We start from the raw sequence: 23,255 nt of genomic DNA on the forward strand, positions 1-23,255 counted from the left end.
GGGAACCACCCCTTTAAGAACCACCAACTGCAATTTTAGCATATCCCTGGGACCAGACTCTTTGGATAATGCTAGGTTAGGATCCACTCGTTCCAGGCCGACAGAATAATGTTTATATCAGCCTTGAATAAAACTGAGCATAGGGAACTGTCTTGAATGAAGCCGGCATATTCCCTAGCACCTTAAGCAAAAGGCAAAACGTAAGTAACTGTTCCTTGCCGTGAACACATAGACCAGCTTTCTCATAGCGATGATCTTGCCTGAGGCCAAAAATACTCTCCTCTTTGGGCTGTGACCCAAACCTTCCAAGCTTCTTGTCAATGCAAGAATGTACCTTTAGACTGGGATCCTAACACAGGAGTTCCAGATACTTGACCATGCTGAACTCCCCTAGGCCCAGTCATGCTACTGACTGATCCATCAGCAGGAGTTTGCCTCAGTATGCCATTACTGCTGTACCCTGGGCCTTTAGACCTGCTGGAGGCAACATTGTGCAACATGTACCCATGCAGACACATATTCCTATGTAAGCCCAAGGAATCCTGTATAATTAAGGAAACTTTAAAGCAATCATGCATCCTTATGCAATTCAGCATTTTTTATGCGATCAAACATCTTATGCATTTTAAGCACTACTGTGCAGACAAGTACCCTTGTGTGACCAAGGCCTCTTGTGTGATCAAGCATCTTTATGCAATCAGGCATTTTAATGCGATTTTAGGCATTTCAGTGAAAACAAGCCTCTCTGTGTGACCAAATATCCTTGGGTAATCAAGGACTCGGGTGATCAGGTAACCATGTGTAATCCAGCATCTTTATGCACTCAAGCATTCTTATGCGATTTTAGGCACTTTAATGTGACCAAGCATCCTTATGTGACTGTGTAAAAAACATGTAAAAAAATCAGACAAAAACATGTATCTTTATGTGATCAACAATAAAACATGTTCTGTTACTTGTTTTTACCCCACATGCATCTTTAACATTCCAAAATCATGTATTTTATGCAAACATGCGGACTGGTAAAGAGGAAGTTATCCTCTGCAGATGTGCGTCTGCGCAATCATGCCACATTAGCAATGTGCACCAGCATCTGTGCATCCCCCAGTTGTGCATTTGGATAGCCTGAAGCTAACACCAGGATGAGGACCCTATGAAGGTTTTTCTAGCAACCTATAGGAAAAATTTTCCCTTTTTTTTTTTTCTTTAAACTGCAAGGAGGAGACAGAGGCTCTGGCCGTCTAGGCTGAGGGAAGTTATATGCAGCATGAATCTCTGAAAAAATAAACTGCAGCTGCAACCAGAACTTGTGGGGCTTCTGATAGCTTCTCCTCATTAGGCTGCACCTGTTCCCTGTCCTCTGACAGTGAACCTTCATCCTTAGGTCTTTCAATCCCTTTGAGGATTTAGAGCAGGGAAAGGGGCACACCCTGTTTTCTGCTTCTTGTGAGGATGCTGCGAATATAGCAGTTAACCTCTTATAGACCAACAGATGCAATGCAAAAACAAACATATGCAGAGTGGCCCTGGAAGTTCAATGCTTCCACACATGCGTCCAATCACTTTGACGCATGCGAGGGATGGCGGCCGATCGGACATGTACGGTGAGTCTGTACAGACGACCGAACATGTCCGACGGACAGGCTTCCAGCAGACATGTTTCTTAGCATGCTAAGAAACATTTGTCCGCCGGAAAACGGTCGGCTGGACAAATGTCCGCTGGAAACCTGTCCGGTCGGCCGTACACACGACCGAACATGTCTGCTGAAACTGGTCTGCGGACCAGTTTCAGCAGACATGTTCAGTCGTGTGTACGGGGCCTTAGATGAATCTGTATCCAACCACACAAGGTGCTTACGTGCCCAAAGCTACTGTGTCCCCCTGGCTTTACACAGAGCTCTGATGTCTGGGATTTTTGAAGGGCCCACCCTACATCTGCACCATGAGCCGGCGAGCACGTGCACATGCGCCAGCGGCAACCACATCGTCCCCCCTGCCTACAAAGCACGCCCCCCCCTCGCGCATGTAGGGAAATGGTGGAGGCAGGAGAGAGATCCCCCAAAGAGTGCCGTGGACCACGAGGGACCCCCCCACCACTGTGGCAGAGTCTAAAGCAGAGGAAGTGAGCAGCACAATAGACCAGCTAACACTGAGCTTCCGTTCCTGGAAAGCATGGTAAGAGAAACACCAGGCATGTCTTTTTACTGCCTTTAGTGGTGGAAAACAGATAAGACATGCAGCTACTCATGGAAGACAATCCTTTTGTATAGGACTTAGGGGTACCAGCCCCCTCAAGGGGAGATATATGGGTACTACAGCCATCCTGTCTCGACAGACATAGTGGTTTCTTTGCCCAGGCACACATGCATTATAGGCAAGACCCAATAGCCCCTTATGGAAGACCTCCTGTCGAACCAAGTTTTAAGACACACATCCAAAAACTTTTAGCGGCAACAGCAGAGGACTAGGACCAGCTAGGGGAGGTATATGGGTGCCAGAGCCATCCTGTCTCAAAAGACATAGTCGTTAAGTTGCCCATGCATAGAAGCTTTCTGGCTCAATTGATTTTCAGATAGAAATTTGGGCCAATTCCTGTTGAAATTGTATTGCAAGTATTAGTTTCCCTGTGTTACTGGGGCCCGATTTCATAACCAAGCCCTGCCAAACATACTCCATGGACAGGGGAATGGCAGTTGGTAGAGTGTAGCCATGAAATCAGGCCCTAGTTACTTAGGCCGCTTTCACACTAAAAGCGCCGGCAGTAAAAAGCTTTTTTTTTGTGCCATTTTACCGCCGCTTTTTGGCCACTAGCGGGGCGCCTTTAACCCCCATTGGTGGCCGAAAAAGGGTTAAAACCGCCGACAAAGCGCAGCTACAGTGGCGGGGTGCTTTAGGAGCGGTGAGTTCATCGCTCCTAAAGCACTGCAAAGAAGCTGCTGGCAGGACTTTTCCTGACACCCTGCCAGCGCAGTGCCCCAGTGTGAAAGCACGCGGGCTTTCACACTGGGTTTGCAGCTGAGGCTTTTTTCAGGTGCTATTTTTAGCGCTAAAGCACCTGAAAAACACCTCAGTGTGAAAGGGGTCTTAGTGAAACTAAATCGGAGAGTTTTTTCTAAAATAATAAATGTAAGGTCAGGCATCTTATGTTCTTAGTCTTTAAAAAGGGGTTGTAAAGGCTCATGTTTTTCACCTTAATGCATTGTATGCATTAAGGTGAAAAAACACCTGCCAGTCACCGGCCCCCCACCCCCCGTTTTACTTACCTGAGATCCTTCACCTCGGCAGGGAGGCGCCATCCTTCTTTCAACGGGGCCCCGGCTCTTGATTGGATAGATTGATAGCAGCGCAGCCATTGGCTCCCACTGCTAAAAATCAAATCCAATGACACAGGCGCCAGGGGGGGGGGGCCCCCCCGAGTCCGCCAAGGTAACCCCCTCAGGAGAGCTCTTCTCCCAGGGGGTTATCTAATGCAGGGAGGAGCCGTGAGAGTCACCTAGGGCCCCAGAAGAGGATGTTCGGGGCCACTCTGTGCAAAACGAGCTGCACAGTGATGGCAAGTATAACAACATGTTTGTTATTAAAAAAAATAAAAAAGGATCCTTTACAAATCACTTTAAAAGGAATTCTGTACCAGAAATACTATTCTATAAGAAAATTGTAAATATTATATTATTTTATTTAATTATATTAAATATGTTTTTTTAATCTCCAGTAAGCCAATACAAACATCTGCATAAAGATGTTAAAGTTGCTTGCTATGGATCTAAAGATTGTATTACTATGTAGAGTATGACGATTTCAAATGCATTTGAAAAAGAGGGCAACGTCCCTGAAAAACACATCATGCACACTCCCTCTCCTGACATCCACCAGGCATTTTGACTACGGTCATCCTCTTGTGCAGCCTAGAACATCACCGCAAATATCCATTCTTTGAGCTGGCTGGCTTCCTGTCATCCTCGGTTTCTGTTTGCTCAGTGATGCCTACAGCCTTAGGCCTCGTACACAAGATAGGTTAACCAAAGGACAACGGTCTGATGGACCGATTTCATCGGTCAAAACCGATCGTGTGTGGGCCCCATAGGTTATTTAACCATAGGTTAAAAAAAGCCAACTTGCTTTAAATTTAACCGATGGATTCCTATCCGATGGGAAAAAAACGATCGTTAGTAGGCACAACCATCGGTTAAAAATCCATGCATGCTCAGAATCAAGTCGACGCATGCTTGGAAGCATTGAACTTCGTTTTTTTCAGCACGTCGTGTTTTACTTCACGGCGTTCTGACACGATCAGTTTTTTAACTGATGGTGTGTAGGCACGACGGACCATCCGTCAGCTTCATCGGTTAACCTCTGACAACGGTCCATCAGACCGTTCTCATCGGATCGACTGATCGTGTGTACGAGGCTTTACACCGATTACAGCTGCTTGGTCTCAGGTGTTCCCTATCCATGCTAACTTCAATGTAAGTGTGCTGCTTATTTTAATAAAGTGTTCTGCTGTTCGTTTTCTTCTACAATGGAAGAAATCACGTCCCACTGTTGGAGTATATAGGAGAAATAGTTTCTCATATCAGTGGGAGGAATAGTGCTTTAAGGACTAAATGCAGGCAAAGGGCTGCTGTTTGGAGACCCCTGACCTAGACTAATCGCTGTGTGCCCTCTCACATTTGTTAGTGATATCAACACATGGAAAAGCAAGGAAATTTTTTTTTTTAAACAAAAAGGCAAGTGACAAGGCTGACAACAAAATGTCACCGTCAAAAATAAACTGTAAATGAATCCAACGTAAAATGCTTAACTAATGCAGTCTTAAAAATGTTATGTTAGGATCAGACAAGACAGAACCCGCTAGTCACAACAAATGCACAAGTTTATCAAATAACATTTACTCCCATGTTGGCAAACTGCAAATGGTGCAGAGGTTATAATATGACACACAGCAATTTCTTTTCACAAACTGCACACAGAACAGTCTAAATCAGGGCTCGACAAATCCCGGGCGCCAGGTTGCCATGGCGACTAGAAATAGGGTCCTGGCGACTTGGCTTGGAAGGGGGGCAAAAAAAAAAAAAATTTTTTTTTTTTTTTTTTTGTGAGCTGGGGCCATCTGGTGGTAAGCCGTTGCTATTACAAGTCATTACCACCAGATGTGAGCTGGCGCCATCTGGTGGTGGCCGTTGGTATTACAAGTTAAGCATTACAAGTTAAACAGCAATTCTAATGTTGTTTTTCACTATTTTCACTGCCATTTTCTTCCCTCTAATTAGAACCTCCAAACATTATATATATTTTTTATCCTAACACCCTAGAGAATAAAATGGCGATCGTTGCAATACTTTCTGTCACGCCGTATGTGCGCAGCGGTCTTACAAGCGCACTTTTTTTGTGAAAAAATTACACTTTTTTTAATTAAAAAATAAGACAACAGTAAAGTTATCCCCATTTTTTTTTTATATTATGAAAGATCATGTTACGCCGAGTAAATTCATACCCAACATGTCACGCTTCAAAATTGCGTCCGCTCGTGGAATGCCAACAAACTTTTACCCTTTAAAATCTTCATAGGCGACGTTTAAAAAAAATCTACAGGTTGCATGTTTTGAGTTACAGAGGAGGTCTAGGGCTAGAATTATTGCTCTCGCTCTACCAATCGCGGCGATACCTCACATGTGTGGTTTGAACACCGTTTACATATGCGGGCGCTGCTCACGTATGTGTTCGCTTCTGCGCGCAAGCTCATCGGGATGGGGTGCGTTTTCTGGCTCCTAACTTTTTTTACCTGGCTCCTAGATTCCAAGCAAATTTGTCAACCCCTGGTCTAAATACATGCCTCATCCTGTGTGTTTCCTATGCAAAAGAAGGCAAATGGTTAATAGGACTTGCTTAACCTGTGTTGTGCTCATGTATCGCAAAGCAGGGGGTTTACTTAATTGCCACTCGCCCTAGCTTTCCATACGCTGCTTGGCTGCATGTTAGTGTACACTTCTCTTCTTTGCTAAATGAGATACGATATAAAAGCAAAAGCAAAGCAAAAAAAAACACACACATACACACACACACACACACACACACACACACACACACACACACACATACACATACACACACACACACACCCACACACACACACACACACACACCCCTAGAAAGTGTATACTGTATGTTTAAAGATGAATCCTTATCTGACTCATAAGAATTCATATAAATCGATGTAGCAGGACATTTTAAATTTTAGGACATTAATTGCATATTATTCACTAGCATAAGATACATTATTAAATTTACTTGAATATCTGAACATTTTTAAAACTACATTCTCTTTTAGCAGATTCACACACACACACACACACACACACACACACACCAACATTTGAAAAATAGCATATCCCTTTAAAAAAAAAAAAAAAAAGGAATTTTTACTAAAGTGCACACAAAGAGCCAATATTCAAAAGGAGATCAGCCAGTTGATCCAGTTGCCATCTACCACCTCTAACAGATAGCAATTTTAGTAATAAGGACACTGTAAGTAAACATCCACCCCTGTGATACAATTCCTGGGGGGCATCATGCAGCACCCCAGTGCAACAGCGCAAACTAAGTAGGTTTAGAGTCACATCTATGCATTGTAATAAAATGACCTTTACCATAACGCATTGACCACGTTGTGGTGCCAATCATTTTAATAAAGCACAAAAAAAAAAAATGTATTTTATGCACCACAATGCAAATTTTTTAACCATTTGTGTGTTGTGGCGCATTGAAGAGATAAGGAAAAATAAAAAAGAGGGGGGGGGCTAGTGTGTGCAAAGGTCAATTGGGATGCATTGGTTGCTCATTTAAAATGAATGGACTGCCTTACTACAACGTTTGGTAAAGTGTATTATAACATGCATTAATGAACCGCAAAGGTCTGAATGTCACCATCAGGTTGACGATTTGCTGTAGTGTGTGCTGAACTTGCTGTGCTCACCTTGGTATATATGAATAAACTTGGGAAGCAAGGCTGCACTGATTACTCCATCTGGCATTTCACGTAGGAACAGCTTCAGCAGGCTGGCAGCAGAATAGACATCTCCATCTTCTGATAAAGTCAACGGCTCACCACTTTCATATTTCAGCCGCAACTGTTCAACTACTTTAACGTTTCCATTAACCCTGAAAAGGCCTTCGTGGGTCACCCCTGCAGATATAAAAAGACATTAAAGCAATTTTATTAAAGCACAGTAAGGGTTTCTTTCATCTGTAGTTTTTAGAAGCAATGATGCCTTTAGCCAGTGGTTAACTACCTGGTAAGATGCTAGGGCCACCAGAGGGCTACACATTTCATTTTCCTTAGCAAAAACTTAGGCATAAAACAGCAGGGTAAGCAAGTTCTAGTATGCACGAGTTTGCCAACGCAATGTCTAGCAAAAAATTGCTATGTTTTTTTTTCTTATACAGAAAACAGTTTCCATGCTTGCGGCGGATATCGTCCAGCTTCTTTGCAGCAACATCCCATCTACATGCATGTGCTCCAGCAATAGCCGCAGGTCATTACGGGGAAGCCCACCCTGAGCAATCATTATGATGCTCTATTCCCACGCAAGGAACATCAGCATGGCCACTTATAGACTAAACTGAAAGCGCAGGGTAACACTGGAAAGAAAACGAGAAAGAGGAACAGAGTAGAGTCATAGTCGATCAGGATTTTTTTGAAAGCTACAGGTTTTAAAATGACTGAAAATGTATCTTTGAAAAAGCAAGTTAGTCTTACCGGTAACTTGTTTTCCAGAAGTCTTTCAGGACAGCACCTCGAGATATTGGCTCCTCCCTCTCCACAGGAAACACCTTCAATCCAAGATCTTTAAAGGGAGGCTCCTCCCAGCACACATCAGTTGTTACCGAGAAACCTCCGGCCCCGGCTGGAACACATAAACACATAGGTTAGTCACAGCGTGGCACATTAATAATTACATATATACGGGCGGGATGCTGCTGTCCTGAAAGACTTCTGGAAAACAAGTTACCGGTAAGACTAACTTGCTTTTTCCCAGGGCGTCTTTCAGGACAGCACCTCGAGAGGATACCAGAGACTTACCACCCTAGGGCGGGACAACAGCTTGTAGGACCTTTCTGCCAAATGCTTGATCCTTGGCAGAAATAAGGTCCAACCTATAATGCCGTACAAAGGTGTTAAAACTTGACCACGTCGCCGCCTTGCATATTTGGTCCGGGGTGGCACCAGCTCTCTCAGCCCATGAGGTTGCAAGCGCACGTGTAGAATGAGCACAAATCCCTTCTGGCGGCACTAACTCTGAATGCAAATAAGCCTCCCTGATAGCTAATTTTAACCATCTGGCTATGGTGCCCCTTGAGGCCGGGTGGCCTTTTCTTTTGCCCCCAAATAAAATAAATAACGATTCTGAACATCTGAAAGGCTCTGTTATTTTGAGATAGCATAGCAGAGCCCTTCTCACATCCAACATGTGAAAAAAAGATTCTTTCTCCCCCACGGGGTTGGAACAAAAAGTGGGTAGCACAATCTCCTGAGAGCGATTGCTCGCTGAGGCTACCTTAGGTAAGAATTTTGGGTCTGTTCTAAGCACAACCCTATCAGAAAATAATGAAAAATACGGTTCCCTTACTGACAGGGCCTGTAGTTCGCTAACCCTGCGAGCTGAGGTTATCGCGACCAGAAAAAGAACCTTCAAGTTAGCATCCCTAAGAGACGCATCACTCAAAGGCTCAAAAGGCTTCACTGCTAAAGCCTTTAAAACCACCGATAGGTCCCACTTAGGGAAGCCCTTGACCCGTGGCGGCCTAGCCCTAGTGAGGGCTCTAAAAAATCTGGCTACCAACGGCTCTGAGGCTATGGATCTTTCCAAGAAAACTGCTAAGGCGGACACCTGCACTTTTAGGGTGCTGACCGCTAATCCTTTGTCCGCTCCATCTTGAAGGAACTCTAGGATGGCAATAAGACTGCTCGGCTCCCTGGCTGAAGCATTACACCAGGACGTATATACTCTCCAAACTTTAGCATAGATGGCTCTCGTGACTTTCTTCCTGCTATTTAACAGGGTAGAGATCAGCCGATCTGAAAAACCTTTATCTTTTAAGATCTTCCTTTCAGAAACCAAGCTGCAAGGGAGAGTCTGGATACGTCCGGGTGGAATACTGGACCCTGCCTCAGAAGATCTGACCTGAGAGGAAGATGCCAACATGGTTCCGTTGCCATCCCTAGGATTGCTGAGAACCATGCTCTCTTGGGCCAGTAAGGAGCGATCAAAATGACTGGGACCCCTTCCTTCTGAATCTTTCTTAAGACTAGCGGGAGAATCTGGAAAGGGGGGAAAGCAAAGCAAAGGCGAAATCTCCATGGATGCGCCAGAGCATCTATCCCCAGGGACCCGACCCGCCTGTCCAGGGAAAAAAACCGAGGTACCTGGGCATTCTCTCTCGAGGCAAACAGGTCCACCTCCGGTTGACCCCACCTGTTGGAGATTTCTAGAAAGACTTCTGGACTCAATGACCACTCCGCCTCCCGAACCTGATGTCTGCTCAGAAAGTCTGCCACCACGTTCAGTGATCCCCTCAGGTGCACCGCTGAGAGGGATAGTAAGTTCTTTTCTGCCCACTGTAAGGTGCTTTCGGCCAACAACAGCAGGGGCTTGCTTCTGGTGCCCCCCTGTCTGTTTACATACGCTACAGCCGTAACATTGTCTGTCAACACCTGAACATGGTGGCCTACTAGATCTGGGGCAAACCTCTGTAGAGCTAATGAGATCGCTCTTAACTCTCTCCAATTTGAGGACCGAACCGACTCCTCTTTTGACCAGCAGCCCTGAATGAAATCCTTCTCTAAGTGGGCTCCCCATCCCCACGCACTGGCATCTGTTGTTAACCTTTTTTCCACCGGGAAAGACCACAACAGACCCTTCGAGAGGACCTGCTGGTTCTTCCACCAATAAAGGGATCTTTTTACCCGGGATGGAATCTTTACAAGATTGTCCAGGGAGCTGAGACTGTGATCCCAAGATCTTAGAAGAAAACTCTGTAAGCAACGGACATGCAGTCTCGCCCACTGTACTGCCGGCATGGTCGAGGTTAACACCCCTAACGCCGACATTACCTGTCTTATAGTTATGGGCTGGTTGGACTGGAGCCGAGAAATGGTCTCCTGGACCTTGACTTTCTTTTCTAGGGGTAGAAACATTTTCTGGCTCAAAGAGTTCACCTGATAGCCCAGGAAGATAATTTCTTGAGTGGGTACTAGAGATGATTTCTGAAGATTCAGAATCCATCCCAGAGATTCTAAGTGACTCTGAGCTTTGGACAAATCCATCAGTAGTTTTTCCCTTGACGGGGCAAAAATCAATAGGTCGTCTAAATACGGGATTACCGCCACCCCCTGTAAACGAAGCGGGGCCAAGGCCTCTGCCATCACCTTGGAAAATATCCGTGGTGAGGATGAGAGCCCGAAGGGGAGAGCCCTGTACTGTAGGTGTTGGACCACCCCTCCTCTCCTTACCGCTAGTCTGAGGTATCTCTGGGATTGCGGAGCGATTGGGATGTGCAGGTAGGCATCCCTTAAATCTATTGACGCCATGAAGCAACCTGGCGTCAATAGATTCCTTACCGAAAAAATAGAGTCCATTTTGAACCTCCTGTACTTGACTGATTTGTTCAAGGGTTTTAAGTTTAAGATCATCCTGAATTTTCCCGTGGGTTTCCTCACTAGAAACACATGGGAGTAAAACCCCAACCCTTGTTCTGCCTGAGGCACCTGCACTATTACTCCCTGCTGAATCAGCTCTTTTAAAGAGGATTTCATGGCCAGGGATTTTAGTGGATCTTTTGGGAGGTTTGTTACCCGGAAACTTTGTGGTGGGGTCTCCGAAAATTCTATCTCGTACCCCCGGGACAAGGTGTTCAGAATGTAACCATTGGTGGTTATCTCTGACCATTGCGGAAGAAATTTCTGCAATCTTCCGCCGACCCGGGTCACCGAGTCATTGAGACTTCTGGGGCTGCGCAGGAGGATTGAAAAGGATTCCTTTTTTCTCCTTGCCCTTTTGGGCCGCCCAACCTCTCCTATCCCCCTGGGGTTTGTTGTTTTTGTCTTGCCCTCTTTGCTGACGAAAAAACCGTCTGGGAGGTTGCCTCTTTCTCTTGACGGGGAAAGATCTTTTCTTATCCGCGGTCCTATCCAAGATGCTATCCAACTCAGGACCAAACAAGAGGTCTCCTGAAAACGGAATGCCGCACAACTTATTCTTTGATGCCGCATCCCCTGGCCAGGTTTTTAGCCATAACGCTCTCCTGGCGGAATTTGCCAGAGCCGCGGACCTAGCTGACATCTTTATAGCCTCTGCTGAAGCATCTGCAATGTAGGCTACAGCTGTGGTTAAGGTAGAAAAAGAATCCAGAATCTCTTCTTTCGATGAATCAGCTGAAATATGAGCTTTCAACTGGTTCATCCAGAACTCCAGATTCCGGGCCACACATGTAGTAGCCATGGCAGGCTTTAGACCATTCATGGTTGATTGCCATGCCCTCTTTAAGAGTAGATCCATACGCTTATCCATGGGGTCCTTAAGGACCCCCATGTCTTCAAAGGCCAAGTCTGTTGACCTGGATACCTGCGAAAAAGCCGCATCTAGTCTAGGAACTTTGTTCCAGACTGCTGCTGAATCTTCCTCAAAAGGAAAGCGCCTCTTATGAGATTTAGGAAAAAAGGGCTTCTTTTCTGGATCCTGCCATTCTCTAACTATGGCCTCAGAAATTACTGCATGAACCGGAATGACCCGCCCTTTAGGTTCACCTAGACCCGCATACATGCGGTCATGTAAGGTTAAATCTCTTTTTTCCTCAGTCAGGCCCAAAGTAACCTGTATGGCCTTGATTAAGCCTTCCACTTCCTCCAGGGATAATTTAAACTTTGAGGGTTGTCCTATCACCTCCCCCTCTGACTCCTCTGAGTCCTCGCTACCGTGTTGGTCCCCGGGACCTGAATCCTCAACCATAACAAGTTCAGGTACAATCCCTGACTCCTGCGAAGATTGGGAAGTGGATGCTTGAGGGGTGGAAGGCGCAACTAATGAATCACGCATAGATTGGAACGTGCTCAATAGTTCTTTTTTCGCTGAGGAGATCAGATCATCCCGCATGGCGGCTGATTCTTCCTGAATTAAAACATCAATGCAAGCTTTACACAGTACTTTCTTCCAGCTATCGCTCATCTTTGATCTACATGATGGGCATTTTCTTCTAGTGTCGGATTTAGCCTGAAAAAAAGCACAGAAGAAAGTAGGGGGACCCTAGTGAGAACCCTGTTCCCATATGTGGTCCCCTAGCAAAGGTGCACTAGTAAAAGACAGCAGCCAAACTAGTGCCCAGACAGGCCCCCCAAAGCCACTGGGGGGGGGGAGAAAAAAAGTTGAGACCGACCCTCCACCTTAAGAAAAAACTTTAGGGCAGAAAAAATCAAAAGGAAGGACACTCACTGTGCTGCTTCCTGCTGAGGTCTTGCTGGTGCTTGTGCCTGTCCCCACCGCTGGATTCTCTGCCGTTTCCATCTCAGAACGCCAGCGCTTCACCCTGTGGCTTGTTACCCCTTCTCCGGAGACCAAAAGCGCCGTTGCGCCGGACCGGAAGAAGGAAATCAGCACCAGCTCCCGCCCCGCCCCTTCCTCTAGCCGAAAGCGCCGGAAATGACGCATCACACCAGCGACCGCGCTGTATGAAAAATAATGGCGCGAATCGCGCGCGCGGCCGCCGGACGCCCTCCCAGCTTTTCGTTGGCTCCACTGAGCACACTACCGTGGAAGGGGGAGCCCGGCTACTAACCGCCACCGAACGGGTAGCGCGGGGAGCGGACGTCTCACAGGCAGATGCCTGACAGGTAAGAGGGAAGCGGTCCCACAGGACCACAAAAAAAATATTTACTCCCCTCTGGAAGGTGTTCCCTCCGGGTCGGAGGAAACACAAAAACTGATGTGTGCTGGGAGGAGCCTCCCTTTAAAGATCTTGGATTGAAGGTGTTTCCTGTGGAGAGGGAGGAGCCAATATCTCGAGGTGCTGTCCTGAAAGACGCCCTGGGAAATTATAGTACCCTTGATGAGGGTGTAAAGACATCTCTAAAGAGACATTGACTTTAGCTGGGCATGCCCAAATGACACTTTTTACTTGCCTGCTCCGTACACCAACAGCATGTTCACAGATCAAAGACTCATCCGGGAAATAAGATGGGAGACATTTACTAATGGCCTCTCTAAGCCTGGGAGTTATGGCACCTACATGCTACGCCTCAGGGGCAACATCCTTGGCAAGGATTTTTGAGACTGTCAGATTGAGCCTTCTGTTGCAGAAGGCTCAAAGGCCACTCAAGCTGTAGGCAGGTCAAATGATTATAGAGGGGAAAGCTTTGAGGTACACTTACAGTATATCCTCTTTGGCCAGAGTCTGCAATCAAATTTGAAACTTGGCTTATATAATGTGAACTTAAAGAGGGGGTTCACCCTAATAAAACATTTTTTTTTTTCTAGCATTAAATTAGGCATAGTAGCGCGAGCTACAGTATGCCTGCATTTATTTTTTTAGCCCCGTACTCACTGTGCAATCGTATAGATAAGATTCCGACTCCCTGCGGGGAATGGGCGTTCCTATCCAGAGGGAGCATGATTGACGGCCGGCTATGGCGCGTCACGCTTCTCCAGGAAATAGCCGAAATAGGACTTGGTGCTTCACGGCGCCTGCGCATAGTCTGTGCGCAGGCGCCGTGAAGAGCCGAGACCTACTCCGGCTATCTTCGGGGAGCGTGACGTGCCATAGCCGGCCGTCAATCATCCTCCCTCTGGATAGGAACGCCCATTCCCCGCAGGGAGTCGGAATCTTATCTCTACGATTGCACAGTGAGTACGGGGCTAAAAAAATAAATACAGGCATACTGTAGCTCGCGCTACTATGCCTAATTTAATGCTAAAATGTTGGTATTGAGGATGAACCACCGCTTTAAGTCGACTTAAGGGTCACAGCTCCGCCATTATGTCCTCCATTCAGTGTATTCCACTGAGGGTGCAGGTCAGGCCGAGTCGTCCTGACTCCATGTAATCCGCAAATATCTGCCATAGATTTAATAAGCTATAACAGCCTCAGCCTAACCCATATACCTCCTGACCTATGGGAGTGGACAGGAAGGTAAGCAACCTTAATGCAGAAGAGACAAAACTTCTCTCCTGCATTAAAAATCCTGCCTGTTCACCCAGGTTTTGTTTTTGGACTAAAGTTCCACTTAAAGCGGGGTTTCCATTACGTTTTAACATTTTTAAAAATATGACCTTTCATCTTGCGTTCTCTCTATATAGTATCACTTACTATGTGTAAAAGGCGAGTTATATGAAACAAAAATACTTTATATTTCTTTCTCCTGAGCGTTCCCATTTTGCTTGTGGGCAATGTGAAGCCCACAAGCAGTTGCTTCCTGGAATAGTGGGGATGACGCGTCTGAATGAAAGACCCGTCCCAATCTCGCGCATGCGTAATACTGCTGCAGCGCCGCGCCATCAACGACTTGGGTTGCCATCGCAACCCATCAACAACAAGCCGGGACTGTAATTTATTTAATAAAGTTTAATCGTAATCGCGTCACTTCCTGCCTAGAAACAACGCGATTCTTGTACAGGGAAGTCCCTCAATAAATATATATAATTTTATCCCCCCCCCCCTTTCTTTTTTCTAACATAGGGTTCCCGACCGACAGTATATTTTTACTGATGTGGGAAATTTTTAATACCCGTTGACTTTTTCACTGCAACACAGAGTTCTATTATGTAGTAAAAATGAATTTTGTATAATTATTTAGCAATTAATTGGTTGCAGATTGTTCAATTATATGACAACGTAAATGAGCTATATATTCTCCCATACATGTGGTTATTTGTATTATATATATATATATATATATATATATATATATATACACACACACACACACACACACACACACACATACACACATACATATACATATACATATACACACACACACACAGCTTTTTTTCAGGTGGAACTCAGTTCCACCACCTCTGACTCAGACCCTTTGGTGCCTGCTCACCACAATCACTTGTAAACAACAAAGTCTGGTTTCTGTGTTTACAAGTGACAGCTCTGCACTCTGTGTGTAACCCCCCTGAACTCTGCACCCTGTATGTAATGCAATCCTGGTATTTAATGCACTTTTAAGACCCTTCTACTGTTTGTGAAATCTGAATGGGGTCGAGGTTGAGTTCCTGCACCTATTTTCTGAGAAAAAAAAAGTTATATATATATATATATATATATATATATATATATATATATATATATATATATATATATATATATATATATATATATATACACACATATACACACACACATACACACATACTTTTAAACTCAAAGGGTTGTTTTGCAAGGTAAGGGCTCACATATACTTTACTTTGCATACCATCCAGAGCTCATTATATATTCATCCTATTTTCCACAACGACTGTTCAATATTCACAATGAAAAACATGTGCTAGAACAACGCCGAACATCATTCTGTTTAATGCCGTTTTACTGGCATAAACAAGCGAGAGCTCATCATAGCATGCATGGAATTTATGACCGACCCTGATAACTGCTTTATTTTAAAATGAGGCTTGCATAATTATTCTCGAGTGCTATCCACATTGTATGTGAAAAGTTCAAACAGTGGGAAAGAAACAAAATGTGATTTTCTTGTTTTCTATGAAAAAGGAAAGTATAGCTTGATTTTTATAATTATAAAACACCTGATGTTTCCTATGAATTTGTGTAACAAAACATTGTCAAGTGGAACAAAACAAGGCCGAGTCCTACATAGGGTATTGCCAGGTTGATTTAGACAAGTATCTTGCTTGCATGGATAATAGCACATTGACAGAAAAGGAGAAAACTGGGCATCAATGTATGTGTGAAACAGCCCAGCCTGTAATGTAAAAGCCTGCCAATATCCATAAAGCAGTCACAGCGTTCTTGGGATGCGAGTAACGCTTTCAATTCCAGCCAAATAATTTTGTATTACAATAAACCACTGCAACATGATATACATGCGCCTAGTATGATCTGTAAAAGTCTAGTATGATACCTATAAAACACAAACCGTGTTTCGCACTAATACATACATCAAGGTTTGGAATTTGTATTATCTATGTTCAGTATCTACATAAATTCACTTCAATAGACCCACAAGTGATGCGTTTTTGCTTTTGATAAAAAAAAAAAAAAAGTATTGTTGACCAAGTATAATAGGACAGTTCTGTTCATGTAGTGCGACATTGATTCAACACTCTCTGGCACTCAAGTAGCACAAGAACCTTTATATGTCCAAAGTTGCATGTTAGGGCTAGAGTTATGGTTCAGGTTAGACAGTAAGGCCAGGTTCACATACAGTATTTCACAAACGTGAGTACACCCCTCACATTTATGTAAATATCTTATTACAGTGAGGAAAATAAGTATTTGAACACCCTGCTATTTTGCAAGTTCTCCCACTTGGAAATCATGGAGGGGTCTGAAATTGTTATCGTAGGTGCATGTCCACTGTGAGAGACATAATCAAAAAAAAAAATACAGAAATCACAATGTATGATTTTTTTTAACTATTTATTTGTATGATACAGCTGCAAATAAGTATTTGAACACCTGAGAAAATCAATGTTAATATTTGGTACAGTAGCCTTTGTTTGCAATTACAGAGGTCAAACGTTTCTTGTAGTTTTTCACCAGGTTTGCACACACTGGAGGAGGGATTTTGGCCCACTCCTCCACACAGATCTTCTCTAGATCAGTCAGGTTTCTGAGCTGTCGCTGAGAAACACAGAGTTTGAGCTCCCTCCAAAGATTCTCTATTGGGTTTAGGTCTGGAGACTGGCTAGGCCATGCCAGAACCTTGATATGCTTCTTACAGAGCCACTCCTTGGTTATCCTGGCTGTGTGCTTCGGGTCATTGTCATGTTGGAAGACCCAGCTTCGACCCATCTTCAAAGCTCTAACTGAGGGAAGGAGGTTGTTGCCCAAAATCTCGCAATACATGGCCCCGGTCATCCTCTCCTTAACACAGTGCAGTCGCCCTGTCCCATGTGCAGAAAAACACCCCCAAAGCATGATGCTACCACCCCCATGCTTCACAGTAGGGATGGTGTTCTTGGGATGGTACTCATCATTCTTCTTCCTCCAAACACGGTTAGTGAAATTATGACCAAAAAGTTCTATTTTGGTCTCATCTGACCACATGTCTTTCTCCCATGACTCCTCTGGATCATCCAAATGGTCATTGGCAAACTTAAGACGGGCCTTGACATGTGCTGGTTTAAGCAGGGGAACCTTCCGTGCCATGCATGATTTCAAACCATGACGTCTTAGTGTATTACCAAAAGTAACCTTGAAAACGGTGGTTCCAGCTCTTTTCAGGCCATTGACCAGCTCCTCCCGTGTAGTCCTGGGCTGATTTCTCACCTTTCTTAGGATCATTGAGACCCCACGAGGTGAGATTTTGCATGGAGCCCCAGTCCGAGGGAGATTGACTGTCATGTTTAGCTTCTTCCATTTTCTAATGATTGCTCCAACAGTGGACCTTTTTTCACCAAGCTGCTTGGCAATTTCCCCGTAGCCCTTTCCAGCCTTGTGGAGGTGTACAATTTTGTCTCTAGTGTCTTTGGACAGCTCTTTGGTCTTGGCCATGTTAGTAGTTGGATTCTTACTGATTGTATGGGGTGGACAGGTGTCTTTATGCAGCTAATGACCTCAAACAGGTGCATCTAATTTAGGATAATAAATGGAGTGGAGGTGGACATTTTAAAGGCAGACTAACAGGTCTTTGAGGGTCAGAATTCTAGCTGATAGACAGGTGTTCAAATACTTATTTGCAGCTGTATCATACAAATAAATAGTTAAAAAAAATCATAAATTGTGATTTCTGGATTTTTTTTTTTGATTATGTCTCTCACAGTGGACATGCACCTACAATGACAATTTCAGACCCCTCCATGATTTCCAAGTGGGAGAACTTGCAAAATAGCAGGGTGTTCAAATACTTATTTTCCTCACTGTATATCTTTTCATGTGACAACACTGAAGAAATTACACTTTGCTACAATGTAAAGTAGTGAGTGTACAGCTTGTATGACAGTGAAAATTTGCTGTCCCCTCAATATTAACTCAACACACAGCCCTTAAAGTGGTTGTAAACCCTCTCTTTCTTGTTTTACCTACAGGTAAGCCTGGATTAATGGTGGCCACACAAAATATTGACACTTTGGGCCCAATTTGGACATTTTCACTTAGGGGTGTACTCACCTTTGTTGCCAGCGATTTAGACATTAAAGTGGATGTAGGCCCACACTCATCCTTTCTAAACTACTGCCATAGTGGTTATCTATTAGGATATACATGCGCAGCCAAAAAAACAAAAGCCAATTGTACATGTTAGAAGTATAAAGAATTTAGTCTGATATAGATGTTATTTGGGTGAACCTCCGCTTTAATGATTTCATGTTTCTGTTTGGAAAATACTTTATGTTGGATGGTTCACTGAATGTTATTTCTTCAAAACATAGACTTTCAAATACAATGCTGTGTGGATTACCATCTATGTGACGATATATTTCTCAATTGGGATTTCACTTGGTATTCACAAGCCCCAATTGAGTGGAAGGACTACGCTTGTTAGAGATCCTGTCCTGATCAAACAGATTCTGCTCCTAAATACTATACAGGTGGCACCAATATACCTCAGTAGCCGCAGAGAAAAAAAAAGAATAGTGCTACACAGTCCTATGATCACTAACATCCAGTCAAAACCCAGAAAGGTCACCACATGACTTCAGCATGCCCAATCATGCTGAGGTGTGGAGCAGCCAATCCTGGGAGAGCTGGAGAAAAAAGGAGGAGGGGATCTGAAGTACACAGAATGCCTCTCTCAGGCTCCTGCATGAGATATGTAAAATCACCTGTCACTAACAGCAAGGGGGGGGGCAGGAAAGAGAACTGCTGGATCTTGGCCCGGTCTTCTCAGCTCTTCAGTGGATAGATTGATAGCAGTGCAGCCATTGGCTCGCACTGTTGTCAATCAAATCCAACGACGTGGATGCACAGCGGAGGTAAATATGACTGGTTGTCAGGGTCTGCGGGCGGGGGCTTATCGGAATTCCCCTTTAATAAGGGGGTCCCCAGATCCTGGCCCCCCACCCTATGTGAATGAGTATGGGGTACATTGTACCCCTACCCATTCACCTGGGGAATAAAAAAACAAAGTGTAAAAAAAACAAAAATACACTAGACAGGTTTTTAAAGTAATTTATTTAGGCAGCTCCAGGGGTCTTCTTCCGACTTCTCCGCTTTCTGGTTCTTTCTGCCGGGCTCCTCCGATATCTTCTTCCAGCTCTTTTACTAGCGGCGGCCCGGTCTTCTGCTTCATCTTCTTTCCTCTTCCGATGTTGACTCGACGATCTCTCCCGCTGTAATGCCGTGTGCGCAACGATTTATATAGGCATGGGGCGTGGTCACCAGGTGATGTCAGCTGGTAACCCCACCCCGTATAAAGTCACAATCCCCATCATGCCCCAGGACTGACGTCATAAGGGGCGGGGTCACCAGGTGACATCACCCGGTGACCATGCCCCATGCTTATATAAATTGTTGCTGATTCTTTATTTAAAATTTGGCGTGGAGTTCCCCTTCAAGATTCGCACCGCACAAGTGTGAATCCAGCCTCAAAAGAATAATCAGCTCTGTGGGAGGGAGTGGTTTGCCTGAGAAAACTTGTTTTCTCTTCCTGCAAAGTTGCTTCAGTTAAGACACTGATCCGACTTTGGAGGCAACTTCCATTAAAATCAATGGGTACAAGTTGCCTACAAGTCGCCTAGAAGTCGGATTGAAGTAGTACAGGAACCTTTTCTGAAGTCGGAGAGACTTCAGTAATGTACATTAAGACATGCTCTCATTCGCTTACATTGATTTTCTCATGTCGGCGACTTGAAGTCGGATCCAAGTCGCCCCGATGTGAAACGGCTCTTAGTATCACTTTAAAAAAAAAAAAAAAAAAGAATACAAAAATATATAATAACAAAATGTATATAGAATAATAAATATATATCCCTATTATTATTCTATATATAGAATTATAATAGGGATATATATATTTATTATTATTCTATATACATGTATATTTTTATTATTATTATATATTTTTATTTATATATAAATATTTGGATTTACATCCACTTTAACTACTTACGGACCACCCGCTGTTATTATACAGTGGCCGTTTGACTTAGTTGTCATAACCCCCAGTATCTTTTTTAACAGTGGTTGGTCCATTTTCAGATAAAAAAGTGGTCTCTGCAGCAGATTTGCTGCAAGATCACTTTTATCGGTGGCCAAAGTGGTGCCCCCCCCCCTACCCGATGGTCTCCGCCTCTTCCCAAAGCTGTCGGGCTTGGGTCCTTTCCCCTTTGAGGCATGGAGTCGAGTGAGGAATTTAATTCCCCCACTCGGCTCCATACCATCGGATGACGGAAGCAACGTCCAATATCACTCCTGCCAAATGGTTTTTAAAAAAAAGGGGAAACTTTTTTTTTTTTTTCTTTGCGATTGAAAAAAGGAAGATTTTTTTTTTATTATTGCTTTTGAGTGTAAATGTGAGATCTGAGGTTTTTTTTTTTACCACAAATCTCACATTACAGAGGTCCGGTCATGCTTTTTTTTCTAATACAAGGGATGTTTACATTCCTTGTGATAGGAATAAAAGTGACCCAAATTTTTATTACATTTTTTAAAAGACAGTGTAAAAATAAAAGGGAAAATAAATAAAAGGAAAACATAAAGCGCCCCGAGCTTGTGCGCAGAAGCGAACGCATACACAAGTCGTTTCCGCATATAAAAACTGTGTTCAATCCACACATGTGAGGTCTCACCGCGATTGTTAGCGCAAAAGCAATAATTCTAGCCCAAGAGCTAACTCAAAACTGGTAACCTGTAGACGTTTTTAAACGTCGACTATAGAGATTTTTAAGGGTCAAAGTTTCACCATTCCACGAGCGGGCACAATTTTGAAGCATGACATGTTGGGTATCAATTTACTCAGCATAACAATTTGTTTGGGGGTTCCAAGCAATTTTCTAGCAAAAAATAAATAAAAAATGATTTTAATTTGTAACAATGTGTTTAAATATTATTCCTGCGCTACCAAGTGTAAATAGAAAATAGCAAGATTAGAACTGCTGCAAGCACCGATAAAAGGGGCAAACCATACCCATGAGCAGTAAAATAAAAAAAGAGGGGGGTTGGTGTGGGAATAGCGCAGCATCAACCCCCCTCTTTTTAATTTGTAACAAGTTTGAAAAACTGGTCCTTAAAGGGACACTAAAGGAATTTTTTAGCTAAATAGCTTCCTTTACCTTACTGCAGTCCTGGTTTCATGTCCTCATTGTTCGTTTTTGCTCTGATGTTGCTGTAATCCTTCTCTGTTCTGAACACTTCCTGGTTGTCTGTTTCCTGATGAAAAAAGTCACGGGAGCTTTCTCTCTGTGGTCACTAATCAAGGATGTGCAATTTCTGTGTGTCTAAAACCCCTCAACACCAATCAGTTTCGTTTTCCAAACCATCACTGCCCTGTATTGGCTCTGTGCAGCAGAGAAGCAGGAAACATGCAAACACGAAACTGCAACTACAGGTACGATTGATTTTTATCTATTTTTTATCATTTTTAAAAGGAATCAGTTAACTATTATGTCTCTATACCCTGTAAACAGTCATTTCAGAAATATATTTTTTTTCCTTTACAACTCCTTTAAGGTTAATGGCTGTGTGTTGAGTTATTTTGAGGGGACAGCCAATATACACTTTTATACAAGCTGTACACTCACTACTTTACATTGTAGCAAAATGTCATTTCTTCAGTGTTCTAACATGAAAAGATATAATAAATATTTACAAAAATGTGAGGGGTGTACTCACTTTTGTGAGATACTGTATTTGTGAATTGGATGTGGTTTCCAAAAGGGTCCTGTGCATTTTTGGGTCTGGTTCAGGTTCAAAAACAGATTAGCAAACTTGCTTTTTACTACCACTAGGATCCTTAAAGCAGTTCTCTAAGCTAAAACTTTTAACCCCCGCTGTGCCCGGGCTGTAAAACTATACAAAATAAACTTTCACTTACCTGCCTACGATCCCCCGTTGTTCCGATATCGCCGTCCCGTTCTCCGGTCCCGGTCTCTTCCACTTCCTGCGGGTCGGTGACTCACAGTGCGCTCAGCCTATCAGCGGCCGCGACAGGACATTGCTGATAGGCTGAGCGCACTGTGAGTCACCGACCCGCAGGAAGTGGAAGAGACCGGGACGGCGATATCGGAACAACGGGGGATCGTAGGCAGGTAAGTGAAAGTTTATTTTGTATAGTTTTACAGCCCGGGCACAGCGGGGGTTAAAAGTTTTAGCTTGGAGAACTCCTTTAATTTAAATCCCATCCAGAACACTACCTGCATGTTTCCATGTTTTCCTGTGTGTTGATTTCCTCCCACACTCCAAAGACATGCTGGTAGATTAATTTGCTCCTGTCTAAATTGGTCCCAGTACATGCATGCGAGCAAGATAGGGGCGTAAGGCTGCTTTCACACTGAGGCGTGCAGCCGCGGTGACGTTATAGCCGCGCTATTTGTAGCGCGGCTATACCGTCGTATTTACCGTGATATTCAGGCGCTAGCGGTGAGGTTTTAACCCCCGCTAGCGGCCGAAAAAGGGTTAATACCGCCCGCGTTGCGGGCGGTATTACAGCAGTGAACACACCGCTCCTATACTGCGGTAAAGATGCGGCTAGCAGGACTTTTGGTGAGCTCCTGCTGGCGCACCGCTTCAATGTGAAAGCCTTCGGGCTTTCACATTGAACACTACAGGGCATGATTTTTCATGCGGTATAGCAGCGCTATTTTTAGCGCTGTACCACATGAAAAACGCCCCAGTGTGCAAGGGGCCTAAGACTGTGACTAATGTGAATTTACAATGTAACTTGTTGGTGCTATATAACCCAGATGTAATAAAAATGAGAAAGAGAAAAAAAAGAGAAAAAAAAAAAGAGAAAGTAATAACTAGGCCAAGTACTTATCAAAAATGGCAGGTTGTCATCATTATTCACATTCCCCATAACTATATTAGCTACCCATAAAGTACTATATAGCATTTTCTACTATACCTCAAAAAAAAAAAAAAAAAAA

The 23,255-nt window shown here is 43.9% G+C and overlaps 1 protein-coding gene across 3 annotated transcripts in view; it reads right to left on the reverse strand.

The window, feature by feature from the left end:
- FAM13A (family with sequence similarity 13 member A) overlaps window positions 1-23,255 on the reverse strand; it is a 266,776-nt gene that overhangs the window by 218,614 nt on the left and 24,907 nt on the right. For all 3 annotated transcript variants that reach the window (XM_040327495.1, XM_040327486.1, XM_040327503.1), the window contains one exon: window positions 6,974-7,183. In XM_040327495.1, coding sequence (XP_040183429.1) covers window positions 6,974-7,183 — 210 coding nt within the window. The remainder of the gene's footprint in view (window positions 1-6,973; window positions 7,184-23,255) is intronic.

Source organism: Rana temporaria, chromosome 1 (genome assembly GCF_905171775.1).
Source record: "Rana temporaria chromosome 1, aRanTem1.1, whole genome shotgun sequence".
Lineage (NCBI taxonomy): Eukaryota > Metazoa > Chordata > Amphibia > Anura > Ranidae > Rana > Rana temporaria.